Here is a 22,423-nt window from a genome sequence, read left to right as displayed (position 1 = left end):
TAAAAAATAAAACTAGATGTTGGCAAGCCAGGTAGTGCAAAAACCCCTCTAAAATACATATACTAGGGCTGCACAAAAAAATGTATTTCTAATTGCGATTACAATTATGGATGCCACAAAAAAATCCACATGTTATTCTGCACACTTAAGATCTTTTTTATAATTTAAAGAAGAAACCAATCCTATGTATACTTAATATGTAGGCTTAATACTGAAAAGCACTAAAGGTTTTTCAGTTAGAGCGTTTTCAGCTTGTTTATTTTCATATAAAAATACGGCATGCAGTTGCATCAAACAATGGTATAAACATCATTCAATGTAAATTGTGATAATCGTAATTAGTAATCGCAATTACAATTTCAAGGCAATAATCGAAAATTTTGATTTTTGTCATAATCGTGCAGCGCTAACATACACCATATGCAATCTGGATGATCTTGGTGAGTCTTGTCAGATCTCATAAATGTGGTAGTGAAATGGGGTGGGGGAAGGTTGGATTAGGGTGTAGAGAACAGACAGGGGGGTCGGCAGAAATTTGCGGATTATTGGAGAATTTTAATCTAGGTTTTAACAGAAGGGGATGAAATATACAAGTAGTCAAAGACAGAGAGAGAGAGAGAGAGAGAGAGAGAGAGAGATCATGGGCATACAGAGGTATATTTAAAGGGGACATGACCTGAGAATCCAAAATTCCCTTTATCTTTTGACATATAAGGAGGTCACTGTACCATTAAAACTTCCTGTAAGTTTCCGAACTCAGAACTTTCTCGTAAGTCTAAAAACAGGACCCTATGAAATGTTTTTCTTAATTTTTCTGGTAGTCAAATGAAGGCATAAAATATACATTTAAATTATTCTAATCAATTGAAAATGAAACATTTTTTGGCAAACAAAGTGTTGCACAAAAGAGGTTTGCTGTTAAAATAAAAAATAAAACAAATTTGATTTTTCCTTTAAAAATAAAGTTTTATTAATAATTATTAGCAATAGTAATGCTGTTGCTTCAGAGTCTTATGGCTGCGCAATAGATATATATTTCTGTCACAGTTTCTTCAAGTTAAACCAAACTTTTATTTTGATAGGCTGCCTTGAAGAACTTGCAGCTGTTATGTATGTGATTTGACGGTAGTCAATTTAAACGGTAAAATGCAAATGAAGTGACTCTCAGAGCAGCTGGAGATTATATCGGTGTGTTCATATCAGCAGTGGCAGTGGCTGAAAACATTGCACACATCCATATGCAAGTAGTAAACAAAACAGTGCATCTGCCCTATCCACCATTCATTCAATGGCAAAATCATTTTGCCGTATAAGTGATGTCAAATGCTTCTGCAGATTTGTAGTATTTTTATTTATATTTCCACCATGATTTCCAAGCACTGAATGAATGACAGGCTTTCCGTTGTAACATCACACAAGGTAAATAAGAATCATCTAGTGGAGAAGACTAAAGATAAGATTCACGTTAATCAGATCTTTTGTTAAATGATTGCTTAAATTAATACCAGAAAAGACAGATTCGCAGTTTATAGTTTTTAAACATTGAAAAAAAAAAAAAAAAAAGATTAACCGGAATTTTTTTTTTTGCCCAGCCCTAATATGAACCGAATATTTATTTATGTGTTTTAACCATAGACTGTATAAAAACATGGACGCAGTGTCTATGACATCACCCATAGTTTTCCGAAGAGAGTTTTTTCAAAGCCAAAAGTAGGCGGAGACGGCCGTTGCCATCTTGTCAGCGCATCACTCCCGGATAATCGAAAATTGGCAGAAAGGCAGGAGCTGGTTGCGGAAACAACGCCCACCTAGCTCGATGGTGGGGACAGCAGCGGCAATCCACCTGTCACTCAAGTGGCCACCCTCTTAATTATGCAGTTTTAAGGCTTAATATAATTTAAACAGATGAGATGACTTATACAAAAATTCACCCCTTCACAGTTGTCATGAAGGGCAAAATTAGCTATATAGACCAAAATAATTTTTTGAAACAGGCTGTAAACATGTTTTTTTCTTCTGTAAATTTCTGCATTTTAACATGGGGAGTCTAAGGGATTGACTCCCTTTTGCAGCCTGCCTCCAGTGGCCAGTTGACAAATTACAGTTTAAGTCACTTCTGTATGGGCTTCACGAGAGACAGCCAGAGGTTGCCGCTTGGTTTTAACCTAAATCACAGCAGTTAATGTGAATTATGAATTATGTAGGCTGTCAAACATACACAAATGTTAGCCAATCATAGCAGTGAGCGTTTACTTCAGAGTTTACAATCCGCCACGCCTATTCAAATTCAAAACAGGATAGAAAATTACCTAAATCTTCTAAATTATGGTTTTTGATGTTAAAATCTTGATAACGTTATAACTGGACCTCAGAGAACTGATAAAAGGCAGTTCATGACCCCTTTAATGTTTTGATAAGATTTGTGAACTCACCTGGCCTGTGCTCTCAGACAGAGAGTTCCTCAATGAACGTCGTCGAGTGACAATCACGGAAGTCTTGTAATCAGAGCAGCTCATGTCATGGGTGCTCAAAGGCCGTGAAGGCCAACTAGCTGAGAGGGAGGCTTTCTCATGATCCGGGGACAAGGATTCAGTCTGCTTCACTGGCACAGAGACTGGAATGACCAATGGCATGAGGCCGTCATCTCTGGGACGCTTGGCACTCACCTGATCCACCTCAGCGGCCCCTCGACCTGGACCTGTTGGGGCAACAGGGGGGCTCCAGGGCCTGTGTGGCTCTTGCTGAAAACACACATGATTAACACAGTCAAATTAATGGTTCAACGAAAGTCCTAAATCTCAGCGGAGTGCATCCTCCCTCTGCTCTGTAGACATAATTTATATGCATGAAAGAAACAAGAGAGTGTTTAAGAGCTGATAAAGATATATTAGTACAGGAAATGAGGTTAGCTCAAGACTATTTTCAAAAACATCTTAATGAATCAACTGTGACCTCATTTCTGCTCCAGGAAGAAACATTTTGCCCTGCAGAACAGCAACAGACTGCATGAGGATGCATAGATATGTCACAAGTGAATAACAATGGCATGCCAGCATAAGACAATACCTCCATATAACCAGACTCTCCTGTGGGTATGTTAATGATTAGAGAACGAGTTCCTTCTATGTTAGGTTTACTGAACTGCATTCACACTTCTCCAGGAACTTAAAAAAAAAACGATACAACAGTGGCACTCTTAGCAATTTCACAATGCTTGCAAATTTCGAAACTTCATTTAAAAAAAAAAAAAATAAAGAAAAAAAAAAAAAAAATCACAAAGATCTTTGAGTCAGAAAATTGGGAGGAGCACCAAACCCATGTTTCCCTTATTGTGAGAGCGATTCCTGTTTCTCCTTATTGCTAACTCTTAGCAAAGAATGATGAGGGCAAATAAAAAAATAAACTACTGAAAATTCATTGACATGTTTTGGAAAAATGCAATGCAACATGCGTCAATACTACCATGTGTCTAACTGGAAGTTGCATGAAAATCTAGAAATCCCTGAGGATGTGGCTTGTCTTATCTGAACTCCGGCCTTGCTGGCACTTCTAAGGTATTCAGCTTAGCACATGAAGCCCTTGCAGCTCACTCACCATTGAGCAAGAGCTGTTTTTCAGGGGAGGTTTAGAGGCATAAAGTGACACCCGAGACCAACCAAAAAAAAAATATAAATAAAACTTACTGACTTATGGTACCTACTCCTTTTGAGAAACTTGAATCAGCTGACCTGAGATTTGCTTTTTACTGGACCATTCTTTCTGTTCTGTACGTTATCTAGGCCACAGATCAACAATATATATGTACACACACACCCTTTCTTTGTTATCAGCCGTTGGATGTCTTAAGGGAGTGCTGCTGTCCTTTTCAAAGGAAGAACAAGGAAAAGCAGAGTGAACTAAATAGCGTGGCCCAGAAACACTTAGATCCCCTCGTTAAATTTGACTGCTAATTGAACTAATTCTCTGTGCGCAGTAAAAGAATGAACAAACCAAGCAATTAACACTAGTCCATATAAGCAACATCTACTGAAAGAGGATGAAATCTCTTAATCTCCCATTCTAAAATAGAAGTGACTCAGTGACACTGCAAAATCAAAATTAGTTATACACAGAGATGTGCTTCTGGAATTCGACAAAAGAAAATGCAGCTCTTTATGTACGTCAGTGTTTAGGCATCCTCAGGAGGGCCAGTGGGCTGAGGGTGGGATGCACATGCTGGTATTTGTATGTGGAGTCCATCAGGAGATAGAGGTATGAAAAAGCCTTTTTTTGGCTCAAGAGATCATGTGACCTAACGGTGACACTCGGTGCCATTACTAACTTTACACTCCCCTATAAACTGAGAAACCTGCAGAACCTGTATGCATTTGAAACAAGTAATGCATCCTCACTGCACAGCTTTAAGCAGATAATGACATCAAACTACCCTTGGGTAATTTGTCATCCTTAAGTCACAGTCCAAATTTCCATCATAACAATGAATTGGCAAAACCACAACGCATTTTAATTTCTCCAACATTTTTGACTGTTTAACTGGCAGTTGTCTTACCTTGGTACTACGTGAGGGAAGAGATTCCCTTTCCGAAGCCTTCTGAGCCAAGGTTTCCAGGTTGACCTCTTGCGACACCCTCCTCTTACGTCGTGTGCTCTGGATTACACCTGTTGGAGCGGCCCAGATGTCTTGCACTGCACTGTTCTCAGAAGCACCATTCTGAGAGCCTTGGGTGTGGAGATCAGTCGGCATGACAAATGGGTTATCCGAGGCAGGGCCTCCACCCTCTTTTGAAAGCCGACGTGATCTCCGGGGCCCAGGCTGTTGGGTCTCGATGGATTGCTGGGGAGCAGTGGAAGGAGGCTGAGGAACGGAGTCGTGAGTCTGAGTTGACGAGGGATCAGTTGTCTCTTGGGACTGTCCTGGTAATGAGGGCTGAGGCTGATCAAGTGAAGAAGCATATGGCTGCTGGCCATCAGAGTAATTTTCCAATACATGCTGGTTCTGAACAGGCTGCTCAGATTTTTGTTGCTGCTGCACCAAGTCTTGTTGCAGTTGAATCTGTGGCATATGTTGTTGTGGCGGTTGCTGTTGCGGAGTATGTTTTAACTGCTGTGCTTGTTGCTGCAACTGTGATTGTGATATCTGTTGTGGCTGTTTTTGATGCTGAAGTACCGGCTGCTGCTGCTGTTGCACCTGTTGTCGCATCTGCTGTTGCCGCTGATGGTACATTATTTGCAGCTGCAACTTTTGCTGTTGCTCCTTTTGCTGAAGTTGCTGCTGTAGTTGGGAATTTGTTTGTGTACTGTAATTCAAATTTGGCAAGGTCCGATTGCCCTGAACTACCTGATAGTATCCCGCTACCAAGTTCTGCTTGGGCTGTCCGAAAGCTAACTGAAAGGGTTGCAGCACTGAATTCCCAGGGTTGGACTGTCCATGCTGCTGCTGATTTAACATTCCAGGCTTTTGTGTTTGCTGAAAGGCCTGCTGCTGTTCCCAGTCCATGCCCCGGCCAGGTTTGGTCGTATCCCTAAAGTTATCTCCACTTATGTTAGCCACTTGTTTTTCAGTTGCCCTAACAGTCGAAGGCTCAGGTTGCTGCTGCTGCTGCTGTTGCTGTACTGACATGCCCTCATGCATCTGCTTTGCAAAAGTAGCCTGTGCCCCCAAGTAAGGGCCAAAGTTCTGGGACCAAGCAGTCATACCCTGTGACCAATTGTTTGGTCGCTGTTGGGGCTGCAAAGGTGGGTCTTGGTGTGACCACTTCATGGGCATCATCTGTTGGTAGTGCCCACGGCTTTGATCACTCTTCTCTGGGCTGAAAATGACAGAATTGAGGTAAGCATGTGGTGCTTCTGTATTCAAGCTTTCCACACCTCCACTCTCATTATGGCCTGGCCCTGAGGGAGGGACCCCAATCCCATAGTAGGGCTCTGTATGCTGAGAGGCCTCTTTCATCGCCACACCCTGATCGTTAAAGAAAGTGATGCGCTTGCCCGTTCTTTTTGTGTTTGGTTTCTGTTGAGGTGGCAAACTCATGACTTTCATGAATTCTGGGGAGTGGTGGAGCGGGAGGTTAAGGAGACAAGAGTTCAAATTCCCAAACCACACAAAGTTTTAATGAAGCGTCTTAGAGTATTGCCCTTGACAAAGAACCCTTGATTGGTTTAATGACAGTTAATGGTCATCCAAACCTACTCAGCATGGTAGGAATGCAGGCAAGCTTTAAAAGAAAACACTGCAGCATCTCCTGTTCAGAAATAGTAGTTTCAGTACGATATAGCTCAAACATGATATAGCTCAAACATGTCCATTTGCTTTTTTCTTCAATGCCAACTCTTCCACTTATGGGATGTCAAGCTGGGTTGAGAAGTCTTTAGGTTAACTTATTGCTCATTCATTGAAGACAACCTAAGAAGAAAGTGATGACAAATATTATGGTTAGCCTTCAGAGTCAGTTGAAGTGGGGCTTAGTGGGGGTTCATTGAAATAGCCATTTCAGCAATTTCATGAATAGAACCCTAGAGAAAAGAATTTGAAAGGGAAAGGTGGATTGTAAAGGGTTGGGGGAACTGTGACATTAGCAGTTTAGTGCACATAATAAAACAATGTTGAACAAACTGCAGGTAATCTGTTCAGTATGCATAGAAAGTAAAAGACTAATCTTAGCAACCAACAAACCAAGATGACACATATGTGAAAATGCTACGTGTGAGTAGGGGGGAAATGTGCACACTACCGCAAATAATGTTTCTAGATTGTGAGCAGAGAGGGCATCAGGGAAAGTGAGTAAGATGAGAAGAGATGTACAGTTGCACACACAATCCCACAGAGAGTGTGAAATTGTACTAGCCTAGTTTCACAATGAGATTGTTTAAAGGTAATTCCCCTCATAGCTCATATCAGCATCCAAATATTAACATCAAAATCAATAAAAGTCTATCACTAATCAGCTATACCCTCCTCTCATAAATCATGGAGGGCTTGCATTTGGTTTATTTAAAGAAGTATAAATCTTCCTGCAAGGCCAGCAAATCATAACCTACACTTATAAGGTCGAAGCACTCTACCTGATGATTTAACATATTTCTTTTGTGATCTATATTTAATAATGGTTTATTGTCCTTTAATTATTTAATGTACATTAGCGTTTCTGCTTTTACTAACACTGATTACCTGTGCTAAAATCACAGTAGTGCACATCTCACATGGCTTTTTGCTCTATTACACCGACCATTTTTGCTCTATGCTTAATATAAAATAGCACTGAAGTCTAAACTTTGTGCACCTGAATCCTTCTAAAGGTGTTTTGTATTACTTATACAGACATCCCAAGTCTCCCGGAAGTTCTGGGAGTCTCCCTCATATTGAAAGCGGCTCCCTGAGACCCGCAAGTTAGTCAAAATCTCCCAGAATCTAGACCGAGCGAGCCAAAGCGCGCATGCGAAACAGATACTGTGTTTCAAACCGTGTAGCGCACGCACGGCAGAGAGGGAGAGGGAGCGAGAGACCTTGCATGTGTGTGTGTGCTAATGTGCGTGTGTGCGAAGCGCATGTAAGACAGAGAGCATCCTGATTGGCCTGTTTCTGCAAATCAACCAATCAATTGTCAGTGTGGGCGGGCTTTTATTTCTTCTCCCGAACAAAGTTAATCAGTTATGTCTATCTAGAAACAGGAGCACCATGGCAGAGGGAGAGTGCCACAAAACAAAAAAAGTATAAGACACATTTTACGGCAGACTACACGAAAGTGTACCCCTGTCTTATAGGTGTCAAACATAATGACAGTCTTGCTCAAGCATTGCCCATGGCGGGTTATATGATTGCAAAAGGCATGTTGAGGTGAGTTGACAAGTTTAATTTCATCTGCATATTATTCATGCTAGTTGCCAAGGCTACATGAAAACAACAAACTCCTTAGACCTGTTTAAAGTTGCAATGGAAAATAAATAAAAGCAGTTTACATAAATTGTATAAGCAGATTATATAAATAGTAAAAGTAATCTACATATTTAAACATAATTAACGAATAATTACATAGGCCTATAGCTTATAGAAATAATATTTTATGCTTTTTTATCTGTTAGGGACCACAACATGTTAGGGAGGCTAAGCGCAGGGAAGGCTGCTCCAATATATCTCAGTTCTCCCATTCAGCAAAGTCTCACTGAGAAGGTGACTACAGCTCAGATGTATTTCCTTCCTTTTTTTTGGGGGGGGGGGGGGGGGGGGGTACCTCCCTGAAATGACTTTTTGCAGGTTGGGATGTCTGCTTATAGCATATATATCACTAGCTAAATTTCATAATAAATACATAACAGCCATTCTTACACAAGGTGTTTTTATTAAAACAACTAAAAGAAGGATTCAAAAGATATTCTAAAAAAATACAGTTTTTTTTTGCATGATTATACGGAAATGTACATTAACCAACTTCAAGTTAAAAAAAAAATATATATATATATATATATATATATACAACCCGAATTCCGGAAAAGTTGGGACGTTTTTTAAATTTTAATAAAATGAAAACTAAAGGAATTTCAAATCACATGAGCCAATATTTTATTCACAATAGAACATCAGAACATTCTCTCAGAAGTAAAGATGGGCAGAGGCTCTCCAATCTGTGAAAGACTGCGTAAAAAAATTGTGGAAAACTTTAAAAACAATGTTCCTCAACGTCAAATTGCAAAGGCTTTGCAAATCTCATCATCTACAGTGCATAACATCATCAAAAGATTCAGAGAGACTGGAGAAATCTCTGTGCGTAAGGGACAAGGCCGGAGACCTTTATTGGATGCCCGTGGTCTTCGGGCTCTCAGACGACACTGCATCACTCATCGGCATGATTGTGTCAATGACATTACTAAATGGGCCCAGGAATACTTTCAGAAACCACTGTCGGTAAACACAATCCGCCGTGCCATCAGCAGATGCCAACTAAAGCTCTATCATGCCAAAAGGAAGCCATATGTGAACATGGTCCAGAAGCGCCGTCGTGTCCTGTGGGCCAAGGCTCATTTAAAATGGACTATTTCAAAGTGGAATAGTGTTTTATGGTCAGACGAGTCCAAATTTGACATTCTTGTTGGAAATCATGGACGCCGTGTCCTCCGGGCTAAAGAGGAGGGAGACCTTCCAGCATGTTATCAGCGTTCAGTTCAAAAGCCAGCATCTCTGATGGTATGGGGGTGCATAAGTGCATATGGTATGGGCAGCTTGCATGTTTTGGAAGGCTCTGTGAATGCTGAAAGGTATATAAAGGTTTTAGAGCAACATATGCTTCCCTCCAAACAACGTCTATTTCAGGGAAGGCCTTGTTTATTTCAGCAGGACAATGCAAAACCACATACTGCAGCTATAACAACAGCATGGCTTCGTCGTAGAAGAGTCCGGGTGCTAACCTGGCCTGCCTGCAGTCCAGATCTTTCACCTATAGAGAACATTTGGCGCATCATTAAACGAAAAATACGTCAAAGACGACCACGAACTCTTCAGCAGCTGGAAATCTATATAAGGCAAGAATGGGACCAAATTCCAACAGCAAAACTCCAGCAACTCATAGCCTCAATGCCCAGACGTCTTCAAACTGTTTTGAAAAGAAAAGGAGATGCTACACCATGGTAAACATGCCCCGTCCCAACTATTTTGAGACCTGTAGCAGAAATCAAAATTGAAATGAGCTCATTTTGTGCATAAAATTGTAAACTTTCTCAGTTTAAACATTTGCTATGTTATCTATGCTCTATTGTGAATAAAATATTGGCTCATGTGATTTGAAAGTCTTTTAGTTTTCATTTTATTAAAATTTAAAAAACGTCCCAACTTTTCCGGAATTCGGGTTGTATATATATATATATATATATATATATATATATATACATACGATATAACTGAGCATTCTTAATGTTTAAAATAAACAATCATTCAAATACATTACGTTTGGCCAACTCACATAACAAATACTGTGAAATCAACATAGGGTAAAGTGTATACATACTGCGTACTCAAAGCAGCCATTTAAAGCTGCAGTATATTCAGGGTTGTGAACTGCGCGGGGATGTAAACAACAGTTGCATCAACCAAACCAGGGTCCTCTTAAAGTGCGAGGACCATATTGCAGGTTAAGCTTACCCAACACATTTCAGTGCATCACTTTTTTTTTTTTTTGGCGTAATCCAGCGCATGGCGTACTGATGAAACATAAATGTCATTACATTGGCAAAACAACATAAGACACAGCAACGCACGGTTATAAAAGCTGACAAGAAAACGTGTTTAATAAGCTTGTAACGTCAAGTACGGTTACCTAATCGTACCTAGTCCTTAATTTAAATCACAAAGAATGAAGAAGAGCCTCAAGTGCTGCGGTATGAGCAAAAATTCCCCTCAGAGAGAAAGCTAGTGGCTCAAGACCTAGTCTGCTGCTTCACTATACAGCATTTTAGGGGCGTAGACACAGAACGGGGTCTCTATTTAATCTAGTTTTACAGAGTTTATCTACTTTTAAATTACAATTTAACCCAGGAATTAAAATGAGGTCATCATTTACTCACTCTCGTGTTGTTCCAACCCTGTATGACTATAATTGTTCCGTGGAAAAGGAGATGTTGAACAGAATGACAGCCATTCGTGACAGCCACTTTCGTTTTGTGCAAAAAGTGAATAGTGACTGAGACTGACTAACATCTTGTTTTGTATGCCATAAATAAGCAAACCGTACGGGTTTGGAACAACATGCGTGTAAATAAACGACAGAGCTCTCATTTTGTGCTACTATCCCTTTAACTTCAACGCGTTTTATTTACGCGACGCAGGACGGACGCGTTGCGTTCGAATGTTCGAAAAGCGCATTCAAGCCCCTCAAAAAGCTGTCTGGGTAAACAGCTCATTATATTTTGAGACACAGACAGAGTGTTTGCATACTGGGTGCCCTCCCTGGACCCCACTTCTCAGGGAAGCCAGCTCAGCGCTATTTACCAGAAGTTCTTTGTTGCAGAAAAGGGATTATCCAGTCACTAATTCCGTGTCACACTGCAGTCTGCAACAAAGTGAGACAACAATACACCCTATGAAGCATGCTTGAGCAGCAAGATAATAAACGTGGTATATGACAAGCCCCCCATTCGTTCTCTTCCTAGTTGTCAACTCTCGATGAATGTAATTTGTGCGCAAGTTAGTTTCATGCTTTCAGTATGGAGTAAGAGCCACACGTAACGCACGTACGAATTCGACTAATATTCTCCTATAACTTAATAATGATATCCACTACATGATTTCGATTTGCTGAACAGTCCTAAACATTTAATATTAAGAGTTTAAAAAGCATCCTTACCGTGCTTGTTGTCTTCTACGTTTGTTTCCAGGTCGCCCTAAGAACAACTGCAGTGTCCAATGCAATAGTAGAGAAATGACTGCATGCTTATCCACGATTGAGTCATGCAATGCTGACCTCACTCCAGTAATATTCAAGTCAAGAGGTAGATCATTGTGCAAACGTAACCACTGAGAAATGGAAATGGAGGGCTTCTTTGACAAAATGGCGTGGCGTTTTTCAAAACAATTGCACGCGATTTCGTTATTATTGCACGCGCATGCGAATCAAAACGCCCAAAGAGTGTAGTTCACTCGTACATGAAGTATGAAACAACACATTCTCTTTCAGCTGAAGTCTTGTGATCCCTTACTGTCCCGTTGGCCACACCCACTTCCGCTACCATATAAGGCATTTCCCCTTCCATGCGGGGCGCTGTAAATGACTGCAAATGCAAGGGCCATGCGGGAAATTCCGTCACTGGGAAACATTCTTAATATCATGGCTTGTACCAAACATCCCCACCGGATCCAGTGAATGAACTTATTAGAAATGTGTGGTCAGTGAGCAAAAAGATGAGGCTCAAACTGAAAACCAGCAATTCAGACATGGCAGTTATTGTGTTAATCACAACAAAATAAAAATAAAAAAGGGCTAAACTGTGTGGTTGTTTGGATTGGAAACCAGGGAGTGGTGTAACACAAAGTGTGTTGTAACACTAACACAGTTTAACCAATAAGAAATGAGCTACAGAGGTCTAATCACTATGACCAACACTCTCCTGATTTGACAATATAGATCATGTTAAAATACACAAGATATAGGACAAGTATGTGTATTTTAATGTGTGATCATTGTCGTCTGAATCAGCAGTTGAATTTGACATACAACATCTGCATTAGCTTTTCATCTAAATTTTTAAGAACTAGAAATATCATGTCTGAGCAGGTGGCAGGGGTTGCAACACTATCCTGTGCACTTCTACTGGATACATGTGAGAGTGACTAACACAGACTTGCAAGCACAATGTTTTAGTTTTTTTTTTTTTGATGGACTGTTATGATGATTTTTCATTTTTTATTAATTTAATGGTTCTAACATTATATTTTGTCATTAAATTACAGAAAGCTAGTTAACACTGCTGCGTGAATGTTTCTACTATGATGGCCGAGAGTGCAAAGGCAAATTTGACATTTTTCTCTCTCAGGCTCGGCTCCAGAATCAAATTACTGAGGCTGCTTATTAAATTAGTGAGGGTGTCAATATATATATATATATATATATATATATATATATATATGTGTGTGTGTGTATATATATTTATATAAATAATTTTATTTTGTATTTTTTTGCCACCCATTGCTACGGCGCAAAGAGCACTCCCTTTATAATTACTAAAAAGCTGTCTCTCATCCTAGTTCACTGCGATCTCACAGTTTCGTTATAATCAACGAAGGTCTCTACACTGCACAATGAATCTCTTATTTGCATTACATCCGGTCTACACTTTGTTATCATAAGATGATTTGTGTTGCTCCGGTGATTGGATTCAAATTGAAACACCTTTGATTGTCTGCTGATTTGAACTGAGGGTGCTATCAGCACCGTCAACCCCCCCCCCCCTGTGAAGTCATAGAAATGCGAAAGTGACATGACATTCAGCCAAGTATGGTGACCCATACTCAAAATTTGTGCTCTTCATTTAACCCATCCTAAGTGCACACACACAGCAGTGAACACACACAAAGCAATGGGCAGCCATTTATGCTGCAGCGCCTGGGGAGCAGTTGGGACTTGCTCAAGGTATTGATGGACCGAGACTCGAACCCACAACCTTAGGGGTTAGGAGTCAAACTCACTAACCACTAGACCACGACTTCCCCGAGCGATGCAATCATGGATTTTTCTTTAGGTACTGAAAAAAAAGTGAATGAAAAAAAAAATGTGTTCTAGTTTCTGTTTACCACCATAGATGTTTACCTAACTATGGTAACTTCCACTTCTTAAAAAAAACGGATATGTGAAAAGGTTTCACTGGCCTGTTTCCAGCTTTGAAATCAAATTTTAAAATAAAATATTCAAAATGAACAGAAATTGAAGTGTTATGCAGAAATCATGCATAACACTTCAATGTCCAGGTTGCTACGCTCACTAGTGAGGTGGGTTGTAACATAACTCTTTGTACCTGACACTAATTTACACAGTTTAAATTGTGCATTCCTAAACTACTTTAACATGTAGCAGACAAATAAAATAATATTATTTCAGAATCTTGGAAAAAAAAGAGTGTTACAACAGTCAACACTCACCACTCTCCCATACGGAATGTAACCTTACAACTAGAAAGTCTCTCACACTCTCAATTAGGGCTGGACGATTAATCGAAAAATAATCAAAACCGAAATTCATAACCTCTAACCGACGTAATTTTCCCATGTCAGTTATTTCGGTTTTTTAATCCTGTTAACACTTCCCCCTTAAAAGCATACTAGCGTGTGTAGCCACGTGACTCCACTCTCCAGTCAGTGGCATAAAAGCAAAACACGGAGGTGAACGCCGGTTCAACACATACTGATGGCGCGTGAGCGGTGAGCCTTGCGTCTTCACTAAACTTTGTCAGTTGTATTTGTTTTATGGTTTGGACATTCAAGCGATTAGATGAATGGATGTGTATTATTATATCGAGCTACCATGTTCGCGCAGCTGCATTGTGGCACGAACAGTCATATAAACAGTAGCTATGAAGATTGCGTGCACAGAGGAACGCAGAAACTAGTTGTCAGCGCTGTCCTGTGATTTATCACTAAAGTAGCTTAGAATCTCAAAACTTATTATAGCATGTTTGTGTGCAGCGCACATGAAGCACAAGCGCGGCAACAGAGAGTAGCGAATATATTTGTGAATATATTTAATAACTTTACTTGATTATCCTTTATTTTGTTTATAAAAAAAACTATGCAGTGTTTTTAAACTTTTAATTACAGTTTCTGTACCTGAAATTTAGTTTAGTTGTATTTATTTATGATATTGCTAATTGATTTGTTTGTTCCTTTCTTATTATTGACCTATCTTATTACTTGTCTTTAACACTTTAATATTTGAAATTTATATTAATCTAGTTGTTTTTGCTATGATTTTAATCACAGGCAAAATTCCTCTTGCAGTGTTTTGTAGGCTGCTGCTCATGTTTTTTTTTTTGCTCATGTTATTCAGCTGCAACAGAATGCTTTGTAAAAATGTTTGACATCTAAATGTTTGACTTAATTTTTTATATCAGATTTTTTATCTTATTGGAATCGAAGCTAGGAATCGATAAGAATAGGAATCGATAAAATTCAAACGATACCCAACCCCAGTAAGAAATGTTACTTACATAGATAAAATAACTACTGATAGTCAATTATATTTACAGTACAAACATTGTCAGTGAACTATGAGGGCAAAAAAACAAACAAAACCGAAACAAAATAATCGTTCATTAATCGTAATCGAGGTAAAATCTTCAATTAATCGAGGTTTTGATTTTAGGCCATAATCGTCCAGCCCTACTCTAAATCCATTCTCACTGATAGGATTGCTATCAATATTACAAGGGAACATTGTGAACATATGATTATGATAGAGTGCGCAGTGACGAGGCAACTGCTGTAAGACAGACTCCTATTTCATCAGTATTTGAGATACTTCTGAACTCTGTGTAACACTAATCACGCCTAGAACTGGGAGCATTTGTGCATGCGTGCAGAGGCTCAGCAGCACGGACATGGTCGAGCATGTGCTGTCGTGAGTGAAGAGACACCCATAGGCCTCATCGTGTCACTCTCTCTCTCTGCTGTGCCTTAAAATAAAGTGCAAAGCCACCAGACATGCGGCCAGCCATTCACAGTGTATGGCATGTGCTGTACCAGCCTCAGTAAACAATCTGATACCTTGAATGCTATTCGCGTGTGTAAAATATAATTCTCAGACATTACTGTAAGTAGGTGCATATTGCATGCAGCCTTCTTGCATTCTTAATCATAAAATGCAGATGTGCGCGTAAATGCATGCCTATTTAATAGTTACAACGCACGCATGATTCCCACCCAGAAATCAAACTTGAAGAACAAAACATATTTTTTTGCACCCCTGCACTGCACTGTGATGGCTTAGGGGGGAGGCTGACACAAGTTTATATGACACAGTTGTTGCAACACCACCAAATGTTGCACAACAGTAACATGATCCATCATCATAATGCAGGTACAGCGCTACTAACACGGTCACTGATTTCAAGGGAACACTTGTATTTACTAACGAGAGAAGAAATCGTTAGACATTTGTTGCAACACAACTGTTCGTCTAAAAAGCACTTTCTGTTGCTCACGTGTAGCTGCAGCGCTTGCTGTGTTCCTGCATGAATGTGTTTACATGAAACAGTTCGCCACTCGCAACACTGACAGAGACGCATCTAACTGTTTCTGTCAAAAGTACGGAACCACCCAAACGAATTCATTCTCCAGAAGAACAAGGACTGCTTTCGACGTCCTGCAGAAACTCATCATAAATCTATGCTTTACGAGTGGATTCAAACTGGATCTAGTTGGAAAGGAGTCATTGCGCATTACATTACCTCTAAAACATCTGCGACGTAGCTCCAGCGATCCAGATCTTTTTCGCGTTGCTTTCAATAAAAAAAGGGAGAAAAAACTTTAAGCCTTTTCATGTATCGTAGCGTCACTTCCTCGTTCGTAGCAAGAGCGCCACCCGCTGCAAATTCCACAGTGATGTAATTTTTCTCTTGCACATTTAATTCAGGAGACACCTTTAGTGAACGTTGTGGCAAGTTTACGATTACATTTAAATATATACAACTCATCATCCTAAAGTAATGTGTGCTAAAAAGCGATTACTATTAAAATACATTTGTTAAACGATCCCATATGAAATCACATGGTAAAGATTCGCACTAGTGTACAAGGTAAAGGACACACGTTATGCCCGAATCATTCTTGTGAATCGTTTAGGGATCAGTCGAACTTTGTCAAAGAACCTTCTGAACGATTCGTTTGTGAATCGAACTGAATCAGTCCGAGAGGTTCTCGATCTCGAGTCAACTTCGACTCATATCATTTTAATAAAACTAGCAAAAACGTGGAATGAATTCTATGGTTTTCTAGGATTGTTTAAACTTAACTCACAACAGTGGAAACCACTTGGCTGTTATAAATTCACGGGGCTTATTGCTTTTATAAAACGGTTATTCCATATACGTAGTAAGGTTTCACACTAGTTAAGAGTTCACATTAGTTCACAGAATAAAACAGAGCAAATAAAGTGTAATGATATTAATAAAAACATAATTCTTCCACCGAACAATGTAGTTCCTCAGAAACAGGCTGTGGTTCCAACAAAGTGGTTCCCAAGCAACACACAGAAGTAAACAAAGGTGTATGTTTATAGATTAATTTAAAACAGCTAAGAACATGGCTCAACCAATCAGAATCAAGGACCGGAACTATCCGTTTTATAATTCGATTTTAGAACTAATTTGGAACTAACACGAAATTACAGTGAGTCTGTTTATTATTGTTATTATGTTTTTAAATGTTTTTAAATGTTAATGTGCATTTAGTAATAAAAAGAACTGGTTCTTCTAAATTAACTGTTCAAATGAACCGATTCGGGGGTCTGAATTCCCATCAACACAACATATGCGAACAGATATTTAAAGCTCATGCAGCCAATCAAATATGATTATTTCAGGAAGGAGTCGCTGCATGCAAACTTTTTGAGCTTTGCATTATAAATAACTACACGAATTATTTGATAAAAAAAACATTAAGTAGTAGAAGAAGGGAAAATGTTAAATGTAAAAAGAGTTGTGTTACGCGCTCAACCAGGTGTTTGTTATTGAGGTATCATAAAGGAACTTCACGAAATGCATTCATTTCATGTGGGAAATATAGTATAGTTTACTATATTCATATGGTGAACATTTCCTTCATGAAAACTCAACCTGTAATCAATATACCACCGTGCATTAACTCATTTACTCATGCATGAAACAATATTAACACCAAACTCAGTGCAGCACTGTCGCATGAACGATGATGCTGGAGATGAATGTTGCCATGGAGATTAGGGGAGTGTGTGGATGAATGGAGGTCGATTTGGTGTAGTTGAGGCCAGCAAGTCAGGCATTATCTGGGCACTACTGTCACCTCATTCAACTGGCCTTGGCAAACCTACAGTGTGATGGATGGCAGCCTTTTCCAAAAGGTACAGTGCTCATTTTGGCAAGGTTGGTCATAGTCTTCAGGTTTGTGGATGTGTGGTGTACTGGTTCTCGCAGGTTGACCCAGAGATGGTCGATGGTCACCTGTCATATGTTCTATGAGCGCTGGGCATGATTTGACTCACTGCTCTTTTAGGTGTGAGAGAAAAAGGTCATGTGACTCCAGGAAGCCAGCAGGAGATGGTATCTTGGAGAGGTGAGGTGTCCAAGTCACAACATCCAACTACTGGGGTGCCTCAGGGCTCAGTTCTTGGACCACTTCTCTTCTCTGTCTACATGGCATCATTAGGTTCTGTCATTCAGAAACATGGCTTTTCATACCACTGCTATGCTGATGACACTCAACTCTACATCTCATTCCATCCTGATGATCTGACGGTAGCTATTCGCATCTCAGCTTGTCTAACAGACATTTCTTCCTGGATGATGGACCGTCACCTTCATCTCAACCTTGCCAAGACAGAACTTCTTGTGATTCCAGCAAACCCATCGTTTCATCACAATTTCACCATCAAGTTAGGCACATCAACCATAACTTCTTCAAAAACAGCTAGAAGCCTTGGAGTTATGATTGATGATCAGCTGACTTTCTCAGACCACATTGCTAAAACTGTCCGATCCTGCAGATTTGCTTTATTCAACATCAAGAAGATCAAGCCCTTTCTTTCGAAACATGCTTCACAACTCCTTGTTCAAGCTCTTGTTCTGTCCAGGCTGGACTATTGCAATGCCCTCTTTTGGCAGGTCTTCCAGCCAATTCTATCAAACCTTTACAATTAATTCAGAACGCGGCAGCAAGATAAATTTTTAATGAGCCAAAAAGAATACACGTCACACCTCTGTTTATCAATTTGCACTGGCTTCCAATAGCTGCTCGCATAAAATTCAAGGCATTGATGTTTTCCTACAAAACTACCACTGGCTCTGCACCCATTTACCTAAATTTGTTACTTCAGACTTATGTGCCCTCTAGAAGCTTGCATTCTGCAAGTGAATGTCGCTTGATTGTGCCATCCCAAAGAAGCACAAAGTCACTTTTACGGACTTTTAAATTAAATGTTCCCTCCTGGTGGAATGACCTCCCCAACTCAGTCCGGACAGCTGAGTCCTTAGCCATCTTCAAGAATCGGCTTAAAACCCATCTCTTCCATCTTTATTTGACCCTCTAACTTTAACACTCACTATTCTAATTCTATTCTTTAAAAAAATCTAACTACCTTTCATTAATTATGCAATTGTATGTGTGTGTGTGTGTGTGTGAAAAGATCCCTAACACTAGCTTGCTCTATTCTTTTTTTATTCTATCGGTTTTCTTTTTTTCTTTTTCTTTTTTTTAAATTTTTTTTTATTATATTATTTAAAATCCCATGCTACGTGTACTGTGTTAACCTAACTGAGACTTGTTATAGCACTTATATATCATTGCTTTTTTTGTTGTTTTTGATTGCTTCCACTGTCCTCATCTGTAAGTCGCTTTGGATAAAAGCGTCTGCTAAATGAATAAATGTAAATGTAATGTAATGGTTTGTTAATAGCGAAAATAAAATAAAATAAACTTAAAACTTAAAACTTAAACTTAAAATAAAGTGTGACCAAATAAATCAATCAATCAATTATATGTACATACATATATATGTATATGTAATTTCTTTTTTTTTTTGGGGGGGGGGGGCATAAAGTGAAAATTATCATGGTAATACAACTGATTCAATAATAAAGAACAGAGAACTCATTAAATAATTAAATTTATTATTACTCAGAAAAAAATGAAACAGTTAAAATAGCAAAAATATTTTGTGTAGCAATCAAAGTCATTTGGTGCTATCAACATGACAAAACAACCTAAAATATGAAATGATATCATAGACAGGACCCCTGCATGACTGTACTGTATGTCAAAGTTAATAATCAGTCAGATCCTGTAAAATCCGACATCATATGATAAAACAGATAAAAAAAATGGTGTCTGGTGCGACTCCCATGAACATAATAATATTTTGTTAATTTTTTCATGATTTTTTGTATAAAATATAAATAAATATAATAAAAATACCAAATACTAAAAAGTAAGTTAACATTGAAAAAAAAACTTTATTTATTTATTGTGTCATATTTTGAAAATAATTCGGAATGACTAAAAAAATGAATGTCTACATTAATCCGTACATAATTTTGTATTATACTTATAAGTATTTATTATATTATATGATATTATATCAGATATTCAGTGTGCCATGCGTGATTTGAATTTTGCTCTGTGTGGTTTAAGATCGGCAGACTGGATGGTTGTGAGAGAGTCGTGGGGATTTGCGGCTCTGACCAGAAATGCCAGGCCTTGGTAACAGAGCTGGGTTTTACAGCAGGGATAAACTACAAAAAATGAGATATCAGCTCAGCGCTGAGGGAGCACTGCCCCACTGGCATTGATGTATACTTTGACAACGTAGGGGGTCCCATCAGCGATGCTGTTATATCACAGGTACAGTATGTCCTGCCCTCAGTGTTTATGTCAGTTTCTGTGGGTCATTTGTGTTCACGTGCAATACTCTCCCTGTGCAGATGAATCCCGGTGGTTACATACTGGTTACAAACATACTTTGTTGATTGTATACATGGTATCATATTACCAACTTGCAAGCAATACAATATGTTCACAGGGAGAGGTTTGTTGTGTTGAACTACATGGAGAAGCATGAAGAAGGTATTGTGCAGCTCAGCCGCTGGTTAAAGACGGGCCAGATAAAGGTAAATCTACCCCAGTCATGTTTCCTCATATGAAAGATGACATAAACCTTTTGTACATTGTATTTCTCCTCTTAATTTTACAGGTGTTGGAAACTGTTGTAAGTGGTATAGAAAACATGGGAAGTGTGAGTTTATTATTGTTATTTTCTTTTGTATTGAAGTGTACTTTGCATGCATATTGCATGAACTGTGTTTATTTTAATGCATGAATGCACTATGCATATTTCAGAGGCGTTCTGCTCCATGATGACCAGAGGCAATATCAGTAAACAAGTTGTCAAAATTTCAGACTGAGTCAAACATCTGCATCTGATGCAGTCATTATAAATCTGGACTGGTAACCGAAAGGTAACTAAAGGCATCAGCTAACATGTTAAAAAATAAAATTATAGGAAATAATTCACCCAACATTTAAATTAAAATGTGTAATGTAATGATGTTTGCCTTGCTCTAAGTGTTAATTTTAAAATAAATTTACTGTCAGTTTTTGGTAATATATATAGTTTCAAGCACCATTTGAGGTTTGACACTGAAAATGCACATATATAGTTTGTTCACAAGTATTTGGGGAAGTCCCTTATGTTCACCAAGGAAGCATTTATTTGATCAAAAATCTTTATGATTTAAAATAACTGTTTCCATTTTTTAAAAATATTTAAAAATGTAATTTATTCCTGCAAGTCATTTCTGTGTCAAAGGAAAAAAAGGCAACAACAAAATATGTCACAATATGAAACCCCTTTAATTTGTTGTACATAAAAAAAACAATATAAATTTCAATAAAAGATGATTCAGAGTTGCAGCAACATGGCAAATATAAATTGAGGTAATTTCATGTTGGAAAGCAACATTGTCAGGTGTAAAACAGAATAAAGAATCTATTTTGGCCGTATTTTGTGGAGAAACCAATTGTTAAAATAGAATTCTGATTCAATTCCAAGTAAATATGTATTCATTATTCACTGAAAAGAAACTATTTTGTGCCTTCCACAAAACAAATGTGAACAGCACTTTCCGGCATGAACTACAAAAGCCACGTGACCCAGAGAAACCCAGAATGCCCATAAAACAGTGCAGAACAGCTGGAAGGAATATACATTACAATATCAATGTGGATGCATACTATAACATAATGAAAAAAAGAAATACAGTAATTCAAACCAAATCACATATAAGCAGATATTTCATCATCAAACATTCAAAGTCCTATTGGTTCACCACAAATCTAGATTAACATAGAGAGTAAATGTGGAATCTTCTAAAAAGGTTCATTCTCACTGTTATGCACCTTAAAATGGCAACAAAACTCTTTTTAAAAAAAATAACATTCAGGGCATTGAAAGACAAACTAGAGCAGTCTATTGTTCAAGTCTTTACTTTCCTGAGAGACAATGGGAATGTCAGTGAATCCACCAGAAACTCTTGTCACAGCTCTTTCTGTCATCTGTCAAGTGGATTATGAGGGCAAAAAAGGCAGACCTCAATGGCAACACAGAGCCGCTTTTCAAACTAACCGATGGCCATTGTGTTTGTGTGGTCTGCAACTGTGAAACACCAACTATAAAAGAGCTGCTACACAACATTTCCCTAATAAACATTTAACAGAGTTGTGCACATTTGACCATTTCTATGTGTTCAGTGTCTTCTTTTATGTGCTATATTGGGATGTTTCCTTCAGCAGTCCAAAATGTCTGGCTTTAATCCTCAGCATGTGTTGAAGTGGACATTATTAAGTGTATTAACTGTGACTATGCAACAAAAAATTTCTACATTCATGCTCATCTAGATAAATATAGTGGTTTCATCATTTGTAATATGTATTGCAATATGTATAATCAGTTAGTTGTTGTTAAAAATGATGTCAAAACATAATACATAACTCTTAGAAATACATGAAAGTCTTTGAAACACAAATAAAGATGTTTTAATGATTACTGAAATATTTCTGCCCCTTTCCTGCTTGGAAAAGTTTGGTTTGTTCTCATGAATCAAGCAAGTATGGTTGAGCTTCTCTTAAAACATCTTCATTTGTGTTTTGATGAATCATGAACGAAAGTCCTACAGGTATGGAATTAATTGAGTAACTGATGTA

At 38.6% G+C, this 22,423-nt stretch overlaps 1 protein-coding gene and 1 pseudogene across 2 annotated transcripts in view; one reads left to right on the top strand and one right to left on the bottom strand.

Moving 5' to 3' along the window:
* Positions 1-16,044, bottom strand: part of LOC132112931 (mitotic deacetylase-associated SANT domain protein-like) — a 29,270-nt gene extending 13,226 nt beyond the window's left edge. The window contains exons 1-3 of one of the 2 annotated variants that reach the window (XM_059520694.1): positions 15,922-16,044; positions 4,550-6,403; positions 2,433-2,741 (exon numbers count right to left, since the gene is read on the bottom strand). In XM_059520694.1, coding sequence (XP_059376677.1) covers positions 2,433-2,741; positions 4,550-6,040 — 1,800 coding nt within the window. In that variant the 5' untranslated portion in view covers positions 6,041-6,403; positions 15,922-16,044. Of the gene's footprint in view, positions 1-2,432; positions 2,742-4,549; positions 6,404-11,330; positions 11,688-15,921 lie in introns of those variants that run through there. The other variant, XM_059520693.1, reaches the window with a different exon arrangement.
* Positions 16,045-17,445: 1,401 nt separating this feature from the next.
* On the top strand, positions 17,446-20,625 carry LOC132113269 (prostaglandin reductase 2-like; annotated as a pseudogene).
* The last annotated feature ends 1,798 nt before the right edge of the window (positions 20,626-22,423 follow it).

Source organism: Carassius carassius, chromosome 32, assembly GCF_963082965.1.
Source record: "Carassius carassius chromosome 32, fCarCar2.1, whole genome shotgun sequence".
Taxonomy (NCBI): domain Eukaryota; kingdom Metazoa; phylum Chordata; class Actinopteri; order Cypriniformes; family Cyprinidae; genus Carassius; species Carassius carassius.
Note: the sequence above shows the minus strand (reverse complement) of the source record. Positions and strands in the feature narration are given on the sequence as shown.